General features: G+C 42.0%; 1 protein-coding gene across 2 annotated transcripts in view; it reads left to right on the top strand.

The window, feature by feature from the left end:
- The window catches only part of LOC104147792 (pikachurin), an 81,770-nt gene that overhangs the window by 52,247 nt on the left and 15,526 nt on the right, over positions 1–13,997 (top strand). For both annotated transcript variants that reach the window (XM_068925699.1, XM_068925698.1), the window contains exons 12-15: positions 1,019–1,163; positions 3,856–4,045; positions 8,104–8,229; positions 10,132–10,375. In XM_068925699.1, the coding sequence (XP_068781800.1) occupies positions 1,019–1,163; positions 3,856–4,045; positions 8,104–8,229; positions 10,132–10,375 (705 nt within the window). The remainder of the gene's footprint in view (positions 1–1,018; positions 1,164–3,855; positions 4,046–8,103; positions 8,230–10,131; positions 10,376–13,997) is intronic.

Raw genomic sequence — 13,997 nt, 5'->3', positions numbered from 1 at the left:
TGCGCAAAATGAACAGTACGACTTCATGGAGCAGTTCTTCAGTATTTTGTTCTCTCATCCTTGTTTAGTGCGTAGACATATGCCTTGTCGAACTCACTTTACGTAGACCTTCCTGCAAAGGCAAAATGATTTTTTCTTAGGAAAAATGAGTCTTCTTAGGGGCATTATTGTGGGAATCATTGCTATGTTATCAGAAATGCCAGTTAGCCCCTGCACTTGCTCAGTTTTTGCTGTGTAGAGGTGTGTACAGTCGTTTTGTTTGCTTCACAGCAAAAGGATCTGAAGAGAATGTAGTAAAAGAGATTTAGTGTGAGCAAGAGGCCTAGAACTTCATCCCGTATCCGTCATTTAGATAGGAGTGGCAGGTCTTTTAAATGAAGACAGAGGAAGTTTCTTGCACTGCCATAGATAAGCATTTGAGAGAATATCTCAAGGGTCGTCTTATTTGGGAGGGTAATTCCTTTGGAAGTGGGGAAAGACAAAGTGAATGATGTGTCTTAGCCCTGTTTCTATTCACCTCATGTATTGAAGGGCAATCAGAGAAAATGGCATGTTTTGTGCACGTGCAGCTCCGCAGAGACTCTCGTGGAGGTATCCTTGTCAATCAGTACTGAAAGATTTGAGTTTCATATAGAATCCCGGAGTTATTAATATAGCACTGCCTTTCACCAGGGACCTAGAAAAATTCTCAAGACAAATTACTGTAATAGCAAGAACTCAGACTGTAATACCCTGCATCTTGAAACAGTTTCAGCGGTTGGCAAGCTTTGCATGCACCTGGTATTGCCAGAGGATGCAAAATCTTCTCCATGGGAAAAAGAAGGATATTAAAGAAAGCTTGAAACTTAGATCAGATGTAGACCTGCTATCTCTCTAATTTTCCTGTGGCCTTTCAATAGGGAATGTGAAACAGAAAGGTTTCCAGAAGGGAAGGGAATACTCAGAGTCTAAAAATGACCGTTGGTTATTTAAGTTAATGAAAGATTGTCACCCTGCACGCTCTGTCTCTTGCTCACAGGTTCAACTGTGGCACTGGAGTTGCAGTCATAACGAGTGAAAACAAAATCAAACTGGGGAACTGGCACAGTGTCACTTTGTTCAGAGATGGGCAGAATGGCTGGCTCAAGATGGACAATGACACTCCCGTCGCAGGAAAGTCTCAGGTAAGTAATCCTGCACCTGGAGCTCTACCTTGGGCTCTCTCAAGGTATGATGACACTTCTTCTTGCTGGCAGAAGTCTGATCAGATTTAAAAAGTACATTGTTATTCATCAGTTTTGGAGAAAGTAGTGGACTGGACAGACTACTCTTCCAGACATGTGGTCTAGAAATCACATAGATAATATCCCAGCAGTGAATGCCATCACAGTTTCCTAGTGTGCTCTTTTTTTGCTCAGCCACCCCAATCTCAGATGCAGGCTGCTGTTAGAAGTTTGCCAGGCTTTACAGCTGCTCTCCCTGATTGCTTTCTTTTTCAAGCCTCAGAGAATTCAATCTTGCTCTTTTCTGCTTCTTCACCCAGAAAAAATTGCGAACATATATGTGTGCGTGTGTGTATGTCTATCTTTCTGTCTATATCTATATCCTTCTAGCTATATAAAATATATATATATAGCTGCACAACATACATATACACGTAAGTGTAATGACGTGTGTACAATGGACATAGATTTAAGCACAGTAATATTTTGATGAGAGAGATTTAAAAGGAACTCAGGCTGATAGAAAACTTCAAGAACACAAATGCACTGCAGAGGCATCCTTGCTTCTGGAACAAACTGAAAAGCAAAACAAATAAAAAGGAAACAAAGTTAACATTAGATTATAAAGATTGCCGTGCAGTTAGAGACAGAGAACCAGATTCTGCCCTGATTTATATTAACACCAAGAATTCCATATGAGGCAGCCGGGATAAAATATAATAGAGGAAGATGTCTTGACTTGCTCTTCTGTTACCAGGCCCGAAAACAGAAGTGAAATTGAAAAAAAAAAGAAAAACAAAACTGAAAAAAAAGTCATTTGCAAATTGGTTCAGATGTCTTCTCTAAGCACTGTTAGCATGCCATACCTACCCCTGCAAAAGGTGGCTTCAGACATCATATCACTTTACGCTTTCATGTGCAGTCTCTGAAAGGAAAAAAATCTTGAGGACTTGAGTAGTAGGAACAGGATGAAGCCCAGCAGCATAAATACTGTGTGCTTGGAGTCTAACTTCTGCTGCATATGGAGAGCTCACCAGTTGAGAATGACAGAGAAGAAGGATGTTAGTGTCTATCAGATGCTTCTGTAAGGGCAAATGTGATTCTAGGGTGAATCAGGAGAGGTATTTCCAGTAGAGACTAGTGCCATTGTAAAAGGCTTCGGTGGGACAGCATCTGGCTGTGTACGGCTGTGATCACCCATATACAAGACAGATGAAGTCAAACAAGAGAAGGTGCAAAGAAGGGCCAGCGGGATGATTATGGTCTGCAGGGATTATTACAAGAAGAATTTGGCACTGGACGCATATATTTTTCTAGCTGCAGCTATACCAGAACAAGATATGATTGCTCTGGGAGTTATTTCTGCTAGGGCTTCTACTCCCTTAGTATTGCTGTTCCTGTGAGTCTTCCTCAGCCCACTCTAGTCCAAATGGTGTGTGTTAGCGTCAGCAGAATCATCATCAGCCTCTTTTCTCATCTGGTTCATTTTGGCTTGAACAGGTTAGAGAAGTGGAGCTTGACAGACTGGAGGGACGGGAGCAACAGAGGCGAGGGGTGGTGGGAAGCAATTGGGACAGGCTGGAGCATTTGCCCACTGTGTAACTCTGCAGACGTCTGAACTATCTACAGTCACCGACTTCACCTGGATTAGTTTTCCCTGCTCATGCAGATCCATTTGAGGTGTTTCTACAGTGCGCTGTGCGGTAACACCCATAGACTCAGTAACATTGGTTCTTTTAGCCTGGCAAATATAGGCTTTGGGGATATGATTTATCCTTATAAATAACATGGGGACAATAAGGCAGGGAAGGGGTGAAAACTCTAGAAACTGTTCAGGCTAAAGGCCAACCCAGACACAGGAATGCGTTGGCATAAACTGGCGATGAATAAACATGGGTAGGAATTTGGAAGATTTCTTACTAAAGAGCAGTGAAGTTTTGGAACGGCCTTTGGCTAGAAGGCAGAAGGCATATTTTGACCAATTTATGAAAGGAATTAGACTCAGTCGCTCACAATGGCGTGGGGGTTGATCCAGTGATCGAAAAGATTCACTCAGTTGTTTGTTTCTTCCTGTGTACTATAGCAGTGCTAGTACACTTTGCATGTGTAGGTTTCCACAGACAGGTTAAGGCGAAAAAAGCAAGGGGGAGTAAATATAGTGCTGGCAAAGTGAGCAGAATCCCAATGAAGTTGTTGTAGTTGTGTCAGTTTATGTCTTGGCTTTGTTTTTACCATAGTTTTTTGTCATTTTATTATTATTCTATGGTATTAGCTGAGTCCTCTCCAAAAGGCACTTTCACATTGGTCTGTGTCCCCCAGGCCTTAGAATTTAGAGGAAAGACAATTTTGGCAAAAGTAAGGGAAGAAATCACAGCAAAAGACAGATATCCACAATCCCTCCTCAGAATATAGTGATTTTTTAGTGATTGAATAGTCCAAGCTGTTTTGCAAGAACAGTGAATGCAAAAAATAACATTTAAAATGACACACTGAGAGGAGGAATGCCTAATGGGAAGGAATTACCAGTGAGCATCCTACATATCCCCTGAGACAGTTCTTCATGGAGAAAATAATTGATTATATGCAGTGTGGCTTAATTAGTTATGTTTTTATAACATAAAATATATCATGTCATGCTCTGTTTTCCCTTTAGGGCCAATATAGTAAAATTACGTTTCGGACTCCCTTCTACGTTGGCGGTGCCCCCAGCGTGTATTGGCTGGTCAGAGCAGCAGGCACAAACCGCGGGTTCCAGGGCTGTGTTCAGACCCTCAGCATCAATGGAAAAGTAGTTGATATGAGACCCTGGCCGTTGGGGAGAGCGCTAAGTGGAGCTGATGTAGGTAAGTGTGATGTTATGGGGTCCTTAATCAGTCTTAAACCAGCATTAAAGCAGATGCCTGTTGAAAAAATTGAGCAGTGGTCCAGATTTGAGAGGGAAGGTTGTGGTCTCCGGTTTTTCTGTATTTCTGTGTATCTTTGAGCATTACTTTAATCGTCTGCAGTAGCGGGGGCTTTATCGCACTGTGCGAGTGTCACTGTGGAATACCAAAAAAACCTTCCTTGTGGACACAGCTATGCAACACAACAGTAAAACCATCTGAAAAGCCACCATCTTAAAAAAAAAAGGAACTCAGTGTTGCTGATACAGTCATCCCTGCGTGAGTATTTCTGCCAGCATTTCTCAGGATGGCTCTTCGTGTTCCTGACTGACACTCGTATCATCAGAAATCAATGGTATGCATGCTGAGTTTGTATTTAACAAACAGACACATGGACAACAAACTATGGGCACAACAAAATGTGTTTTGCCCAAAGGCATCATTGCATTTGTCCAAAGGACTGCAGGGATTTTTCAGACCCGCAGCAGTACTCTTGCCTTTACAAAGAGCTCTTTCCACTGAAACCCCCATTACAGCTGAGGCAAACAGGCTTTCCCATTGACCAGCCACTGTTTTCGTTTCCAGGATCTCAGTATGATTAAAAAATACCCTGAAATAAATTCTCTCAACAGCTTTATGAAGTGGAATTGTAACATTATCTCCCCTTTGCAGATGAAAAGATGGAGAAGGAGGGAAGTTAATGAACAAGTCCTGTTGTCTATTCATATTTATTCATCTCTGTTTCATCCATGTTATGCACTTGAAAAAAAGATACGGCAACAAAATCCTTGCTTTAATAACCTCCCAGTCTAAACAATTTAAGACAAAGAGTAAACCCCAACTCAGAAAACAAGTGGTAAAGACAGGAAATAGATCCCATATCTTCTAACTCTCGGTGCCATGCTTCAGCCACAGAGTCATCTTTCTTCTCGTTTATAGCTTTGCATTTGGAATCTGAAGAAGGAAGTGGTTAATGAGAAACTTCCTAACAATTGCTCTGCATTCTCTAGAAAAAATGAGCAACCTTCCAATATAAGGGAAGGGAACAGAGTGGCCCAAGAAAGATGGTGAAAAGAATAAGACTTTGGAAACAGAGAGAGTAATTTCACGACAGAGTGAGAATCTGTGGAATTTATATCTATAGATGAAAGCCTTACTGGAGTTCTCTGAGCCCTAATCACTGTTGCCTGTTGGCTTGCAACTAGCTTTCCTTCCCATCCGTGAATGCCCCACGTACTACTGCATTAACGATCAACATCAATGAAAGTAAATGCTGGGTTTTGCCATGTGTGACTCAAAACTGAGTGATAGAGCCTTACTGTCCTTACGTGGCTGCACACATTTATATGAAGCTACCATGAGAGATTTGCAAACAATGTGGAATATAATTTAAGCCTAAAATAAATAAATTGGAAGTGAAACTTCACTGAGTTTAGGAATGTTTTCTGCTAGTCAGCCTTTTCTTTCTTTCCTCTTGGCACTGTGTGTAAATCAGTGGTGCTATGGTACGTGGACCGTAGAATGGAGAGTGAGGAAGGCAGGGATCCCTCCTGCCTTAAGCTGTTTCTGCCGGCCCCATTAGAAGTCCTTGCAGACCAGACTGTGAGGGAAGGTGATGGCAAAGGAGGCAGTGCTTGTCCTCCTGAACCGGCGTATCGGTACCTCGTATTCTTGCTGAAGCTTCCCTCGTCCTCATCTTCCACTAGGGTGGCAGTGGACGTAGACGTCAGATGTGTGATTTGTCTTTTCCGTTTAGTCACCTGTGCTGGACTGAGTGCTGAAATATTCCATGTCACTGGGACACTGTGAGAGCAGCGCGGTCCTTAAATACCAAGACCGCTGCAGTTCAAACTGCCCCTAAAACCAGTGAGCCTGCACCTTGTCCCATTATTGTTATCTTCCTTGTCCTTTTCTGATTTTCAGAGATTTTACTCAACTTTGGTCTGTTTGAAAGGACTAGTAGCATTGACTATTAGTCAGGCAGATGTAGTAAAGATAGGCATTATGTGAGTTTTCTGTTTGCATTTCAGTATATCAGCATCTGTGTTTACCCACATATCTTGGCTCAGTTTCCCTATCTGTAAAAGGGAACTGGTGCTACTCATTTCTGTTGCATCATGATAAGTGATGAGAGAGCGAGAACATGAGAGATCTCAGAGACTAGGTACTTGTTTACAATCATAGTGATCCTAGGCAGTAAGACTGAAAAGGACCTTGAGGAAAGGTACAAATTACTGTTTTAAAATGTTCTCTATTTTGTAATAAATTTTAAAATAGGATTTATATATGAAAGATGTTGTTTAAACCCCATTGAAACTGTAGTTTAAATTCTACTGAAACGGGGTACAGTTACATGGAAAACACTGTAACAAAACCCCAGTCTTGTCCTGCTTTATTTTACCGTGGCCATTAACTGCTCAGAAGAGGAAAGGATGGCTAAATTAGCACTGTGAGTACAGGAGCTCCTGCAGCTGGATATGCGGCCGCCTTTTGAAAGGGTAAATTGTCTCCTTCTATGCAGAAGGAGTGTTTGTTCTGTTCCAGGGGCCTTTTATATTTTGATTCTGATCCATGGGTTAGCCCTGGAGCCTTGCATTGTGAACAGCGTACTCAGGCCTTCCCTCTCCACAATAAAAAATGGACCTGATGGGATATTTGTAAATGTACAATACAAGACAAGTCTGTTCTGACAGGGAGTTATACCAGATGACCTAAGAGTTATTACTGTGTCTGTCTTCTGCAACTCAGTAAGAAAAGGTTATTTTCCAGCCTGGACAGCTGAGTGATCTTCTCATTTTTGTAACTGGATGAAGCGGCACGTCAGCCATCTACACAAGAGGGATTTCACTGCACTTTTTTTTCTGAATATGTGGTGGGAAACCAAACTATAATGCTGGCACTGTCCTAATGCCAGTACCTCACTGAAGTTTTGTAGAGTCCTGCTCTGGAAACTGTCTTTATAAGCAGAGCGATCGGGTCAGAGTGCTGTATTTAAACAAAAGAAAAACACATAAAGTAGCCTCTTCTTGTAGTAGATATACCAAACTTTTCTCAGTCACCTCAGATAACAAAACTATTCTCCAGTGGCTGTTTGTGATAATATTCAACAGGAGTGTCAGAATTACCTCCCTACACCTGTCTCATCTCAGAGGCGATATTTCTGAGTACTCCAAAATAAATATGATTTTTAGTTTTTCAGAAACTTTGCCCTTCCAACCGCAAATGTGTTATTTAAGCTTTCTTAATGAATAATTTTCAGTTTAGTACTATGAATGAGGGGGAATCTATCTAAGCAGAAACTATTTAAAATAAAGAAGAAAAGTAAGATTAACCAGTACTTCATAAAGTGTGCATTTGACCATGAAATACTCTAACAGTTATCATAGTTCTAAGAGGCAAATAAGTAAACTATTTATTCTATGGCAGTTTCAGCTTAATTGTAGCAAAAAAAATCATCATCTTGTTCTTAGAAGTTATAGGCCAGCAGAGTAGAAACGCTGCTTAGAAAGCCCATCTCCTGGTGATATGGGTCCCTTTTAGTGCAGGCAGAAGAGTTAACCTCATTTTAGTTAATAAGATTAGCTGATGATGATTAACACCTTCCCAGTTTACCATGGCACAAATTTACCATGAAGAAGGAAGCACTTAAGGTAATTGAACTCAAACAAATCACAATGCTTGTAAACAATGTGATGACTTTTGGAGATTTTGAAATTAACACAAGAAAATAGAGGTGGGAACAGAGACAGAAAATTAGTTACCTGGGAAATGAGTGAAATGCATGACTGTCAAGGTTTGCTGCTTAGTGATAATTTCTGCTGTTTTTAAAGTCTCTTTCCAGTCTGTTCTAAAGCCAGTGCTGACAGTGAAGCTACTTTACCTGAAAGGTGCACAGTTTGACAAATTGGGAAAGAATCTACATCGGAGAGCAAATTGTATTTGTTACTAGTAATGATCAACAGGCAAATAAATCTTCTTTGACAAACTCCTTTGATATGTTATGTTCTGGCTCTGTTCAGGTGAATGTAGCAGTGGAATTTGTGATGAAGCTTCCTGTATCAACAGTGGTACCTGTACTGCAAGCAAAGCTGATTCATATATTTGCCTTTGCCCTCTCGGATTTAAAGGTCATCATTGTGAAGAAGGTGAGAGGATGCTAGGTTGCTTATATTTCTTTGCATATGTTATCTAGTGTTCAGTGCATTTGCCCCATATTGATATCCAAGGCTGTCTTACAATATTACATTGATAGAAGACAGTCCTTGTTATTTCTTCTATTTAAAATCACATAATGAAACCTTCCCCCACCATTCATTCTGGAGCTATATCCAGCTCCTGCGTAGTCAGCTTCTCAAACTCACCTTTCAGAAGCTAAAATAATGTACCACTCCACAGTTGTACATTAACTCTAAAAAAAACCAAATGCATTTCTCCTGAAACCAATGTCAGTTGTATATTCTAAAATGTAGTCAGCATGGATTCACCAAAGGGAAATCGTGCTTGACCAATCTGATAGCCTTCTATGATGGAATGACTGCCTGGGTAGATGGGCGAAGAGCAGTGGATGTTGGACAACAGCCTGGACTTCAGCAAGGCTTTTGACACTGTCTCCCATCACATCCTCATAGACAAGCTCAGGAAGCATGGGCTGGACAAGTGGACAGTGAGGTGAATTGAGAAAGGGCTGAATGGCAGGGCTCAGAGGGTTGTGGTGAATGGCGCAGAGTCTAGCTTGGATGAAGGGAGAGAGTGCACCCTCAGCAAGTTTGCTGATGATACTAAACTGGGGGGAGTGGCTAACACACCAGAAGACTGTGCTGCCCTTCAGAGGGACCTGGACAGGCTGGAGAGCTGGGCGGAGAGGAACCTCCTGAAGCTCAACAAAGGCAAGTGCAAGGTCCTGCACCTGGGGAGGAACAACGCCATGCAGCAGAGCAGGCTGGGGGTTGACCTGCTGGAAAGTAGCTCTGCCGAGAAGGAGCTGGGAGTGCTGGTGGACAACAAGGTGACCATGAGCCAGCAATGTGCCCTTGTGGCCAAGAAGGCCACTGGTATCCTGGGGTGCGTTAGGCAGAGTGTTGCCAGCAGGTGGAGGGAGGTGATCCTGCCCCTCTCCTCAGCCCTTTTGGGAGGCCTCACCTGGAGTACTGTGTCCAATTCTGGGCGGCTCCCCAGGACAAGAGAGACATGGCACTGTTGGAGGGAGTCCAGCAGAGGGCTACAAAGATGATGAGGGGACTGGAGCATCTCTCCTATGAGGAAAGGCTGAGAGAGCTGGGCCTGTTGAGCCTGGAGAAGAGAAGACTGAGGGGGGATCTGATCACTGTGTACAAGTATCTGAAGGGAGGGTGTCAAGAGGATGAGGCCAGTCTCTTCTCCATGGTGCCCAGCGACAGGACAAGAGGCAACGGGCACAAGCTGAACCACAGGAAGTTCCATCTGACCATGAGGGCAAACTTGTTTCCTGGGAGGGTGACGGAGCACTGGAAGAGGTTGCCCAGAGAGGTAGTGGAGTCTCCTTCGCTGGAGATATTCAAAACCCGCCTGGATGCGATCCTGGGCGATGTGCTCTAGAGGACCCTGCTTGAGCAGGGGGGTTGGACTAGATGATCTCCAGAGGTCCCTTCCAACCTCAGCCATTCTGGATTCTGTGAAAATACCAGATATCATCTTTCTGTTGAAATCATGGAGATGTGAACAAATAATCACGTACGTACCACATTATTTTCTGTGCTGCAGAGCATGGGTTTCCATGAAAGCACCCATTGTGTGCATGCCTACTGCTTTGAGAAACACTGACATAATACAGAAAGGGGGCAAAGCATTTTATCGTACAAATATATCTTTGAAGAAAGAAGGGGTTAAGGAGGGAAGCAATATTTGTGGTTAGGATAAAAATATTTTTAGCTTGGATGATAAAGCTTCTAGATTTGTTTTCTTAATATTAGCTTTAAGTACCTAACAAGAGAACTGACATTGGTTAGTGGGTTAGTCAGTTCCTTACCTTTGGGCCTCAAGTGACCTGCTTGTGTATTCTGGATTTCCAGCAATCACCTTGACTGTACCTCAGTTCAACGAATCCTTGAGGTCATTTGCTAGTACACCCTGGCCCTTGGAACCACAGAATTACCTTTCCTTCATGGAGTTTGAGATGACGTTTCGTCCAGATTTAGAGAGTGGTGTCCTTTTGTACAGCTACGACACAGACAGCAAGGACTTCCTCTCCATTAACATGGTGGCTGGTTACGTGGAGTTCAGATTCGACTGCGGCTCAGGAACGGCTGTTATCAGGTAAAATGGGTTTCTTACACTTTCTTTCCAGCCGTGCCACAGCGCAGATCCAGGTGAGGAGTGGGCTGGAAAGCATAATAACCTATAATGGGATAGTTGAGCCCATCAGTCTCTAGAGGCTATTACTTCTAAGGAAGCACAGAAGCGCTGGTTGTATTTAAGTGCACAAGATTTTCTCCTACTCTTCCTACATTAATTTCCATCCCAAAGCATTGTTATGAGTGCTATAATTTTATGCCACCATCTTATTGCAGATGTTACCTTTATTCCTGTACGATCTTGCGGAAATTCCCTTGTTGCCACCATTAAACTGTGTCACAGCTAATTAGAGGTTAATGAGGAAGGGATCCGTGATTATTTTATACGTATATTCATACTTTACAGCCACAGGATGGTACAATATTGGCACTTTTCTGAGCATCTTCCCTTCTGGTCTGGAGTCCTGACAGTAAGGACTGGGCTGAAGGCATCACAAGGAGAACATATACCTCCAGGTCCCTGCTTTCCTTCCTCACAGTGCTGGGATTCAATTCACCTAATTTCCTGAGCCTAAAAGTTAGATGTCTGGCTTAAACCAGTAATCCAGGCTCTCAGAGAAAGACAGACCTTCCGAGAATGATTCATCCCGTCCTAAAATAGGTGCCTAGGATAGAAGCGAGAAGATGCCTCAGAAAGGGCTTATCTCTCTCTGTAAACCGAGTGCGCAGTCCCTGAACAGCTGCTCCTTGTGCTCTGAGAAAAAGGCAAAGGGCCAAATGGAAGTATTCAGTACCCTGGATCTGATCCAGGAGGCTGCCAGTTGGACCAGGCTGACCTAATATATAGAAATAATCTATACAAGGCTTATGCAAAATATGTACATTGCCTGTAACTTTTGCATACAGTAAGTTTCCTGTGAACTCTGGGAATTTTCACAATGCTGAGATTAGGAAGGAATATACTCTTTTTTCCCTCAATGAGGACCCAAGCAAAGAAGCCCATTCATATTGCAAAGTGAGAAATGAAATTTCAAGTCAGTGAATGCAAAATAATGCACAATCCTAACAATGCACAGTCGTGACAATACAGTTATTGTTGCCAGATAGAGATCTTGGAGTCATTAGGCATCATCCTGTGAAAGCAACTTAGAGACAAATAGAAAAAGGCAAATACAATGCAGAGAATTATTAGGAGTAGAATAAAGAACAATGCCTCTGAAAAAATTCCTGGTACATGCACCCATGTCTTGAAAACTTCCTGCAGTTCTCGTCACCCCATTTAACAAGAAATTAGTAAAGTTATGAAGCAGAGCAATGGTGATATCCAGGGAGGGAAAGAAAGAGCTTCCACAAATACAGTAGGACCTGTCAGCCTAGAAAAGAGACAGCTTGGTGGAAGAATGGTAAAGATTTTTAATTTGTGAGTGACATTGAGATAAATAAGGAATGATTATTATGTATTTTTTTCATTATCGAAGAATTAGGAATCCAGTGAAACTACAAAACAAGTAGTATAAAATAAGGAAAGTCAGACTTTTTTTTCAGACAGCACACAAATAAGTTGTGGAAGCTAATTGTCACAGCATGTTACAGATGCTGGAACTATAAATAGGTTCAAAATCACTGGATAAATTTGAAGAAAGATGCATTGAGGGAGATCAAACACAATTGTACGGATGCAGCCTCTGATGCAGGAAATTGCTGATTGACGAGTTGCCAAAAGCTGGGAGGATGTATCAAGGGAAGTATCCATACTTGCCCTGTTCTTTTCTCTTGTCCAGAGCAGCAGAAATAGCTAGTGTCAGAGACCTTTACTCCAACCCAAAATGGCCCTTCTTACAACAGCTTTCAATCTCTTTCTGATTATAGCTGTCTAATTCTTATTACAGGCAAACATATGACATTAGACAATCATTTTTTCCCCCAAAATACTGTAGTGCTGCAAAGCACAGGTAGAGAAGTTTAACCGAGATGTATTTGGCTTGTAAAATGTGGCACAAGCACAAGCATATGCCTTAGAGTGGAAAATATCCCTTTCTCCTTACAAGGAAGAGAGAACAGGAAGCCAGCTAACATTTAGGTCATGTATATTAAGGAAAATAGAGTTGGATGTGGTAGCTGAATTATGTCATGGATCTGACAGACTTAGTTGAAAGTCATCGGAATTACACAGAGATGGTGTTAAACAATAGTTTACAGGTATTTGTGTTCAATGAATATTATGTAGTTTGCACAGTCGGGCACCTGATGAGGAAATGCCAAATTTCTGATTGTCTGTTCAACGTTAGTTTTTACAGCGGTTTCATTGATTCAGTCTTTTCTAGCAAGCTAATACTGTAGGAGTATGCTGGTACACAGTTGAATCCTTTGGAGCCCATAAATCTAATCCAAAAACCACGAATCCCTGTTTCCCTTATAACCAACTGCTTATTGGCATTACATTGTGTCACTCTTTCTCCAGCTGATGACCATCTATTACCACCCTTCTGTCCCATGTTACTTGGCTAATGACTATATCCATGCACAAGGATACATTCAAGCTTCAGACAGTATAGTTACATACTTCATTCATGCATTAGCCCTATACTTTTGAATGACCTGTTGAACTGTCCTCAGCGTGCAAAATCCTTCCCATGGCTGATGTACATCAAGACTGCAGATATCCTAGTATAATTAACCCAAGCTCAGCTGCTATCCTCAGTCACCATCTCATGGACCACAGCAGCCAATCTACTACTTAGTGTGAGCAGTTATGCCCAGTTCAGCATCTTTTTCTAGATAATGTGTGCAACGTAGTCCTGACTCCCTATGTTCATAGGACCAGGCTGAGATAACAGGCTGTTAAATGTTAGAATATAATTAGAATACGATTAGAATATAATTAGGGATGAAGTAAGCTCATTTTAGTATGTCAGCAACAGGAGTACAAAAGCTGAACTTCGTGATGCTCAAGTTTTGCTTCAGCAGTCCTGGGCTGGCCTTGCTTGAGCAGGCGATGGGACCAGGTCATCTGCAGAGGTCCTTGCACTGTGCCCTGTACTGAGATGGAGAAGCACCAAGAGCAGAGAGGAGCAGGGATGCTGAAGAGAAGGCAAGATACAGAACTTAAACTATTTACCAGGATAGCCTAGAGGAAAATTAGCTGTCCCCTGGGATTTCACATGGCCAGATGTTTGCAGGATCAAGAATTTCATGATTTGGGGTGTTTCTTAAGGTTCAGTTTAGCTGGAAAAAAATAATCCTCAACCTCACAGCAAGGAAAGAACCAGAAGTGTTTAAATGCCTGCAAAAAGCATTAAAAAACTCATGATGGTTTAAAAAGGGCTGTGAATCCAAGAAATAACTTGCAGATTTCGAGTGGTAACTCTGCAAGTTTTACTCATCCCTCATTGTAATTAAATCTAGAAGAGCAGGAAGCTTGACATGATGATGGCCTAATCAGCAGAGGAGATAAAATGTATGTATTGCCACTTATTAGGTAGCCAAATCTGTCTGGTTTCATTATAAATACTGACTTATTCAAGGTGACTAAATTCTATTACCTATTGATTTGCCCGAGGTAATTAAACCCTAAATGCTACTAAACAAGAAGAAGGACAACGAGTGAATGACGACATTGCTTGGTAATATGTTTTTATGGAGGT

This window comes from Struthio camelus, chromosome W (assembly GCF_040807025.1).
Source record: "Struthio camelus isolate bStrCam1 chromosome W, bStrCam1.hap1, whole genome shotgun sequence".
Classification (NCBI taxonomy): Eukaryota; Metazoa; Chordata; class Aves; order Struthioniformes; family Struthionidae; genus Struthio; species Struthio camelus.
This window is presented reverse-complemented; position numbering and strand designations above follow the sequence as displayed.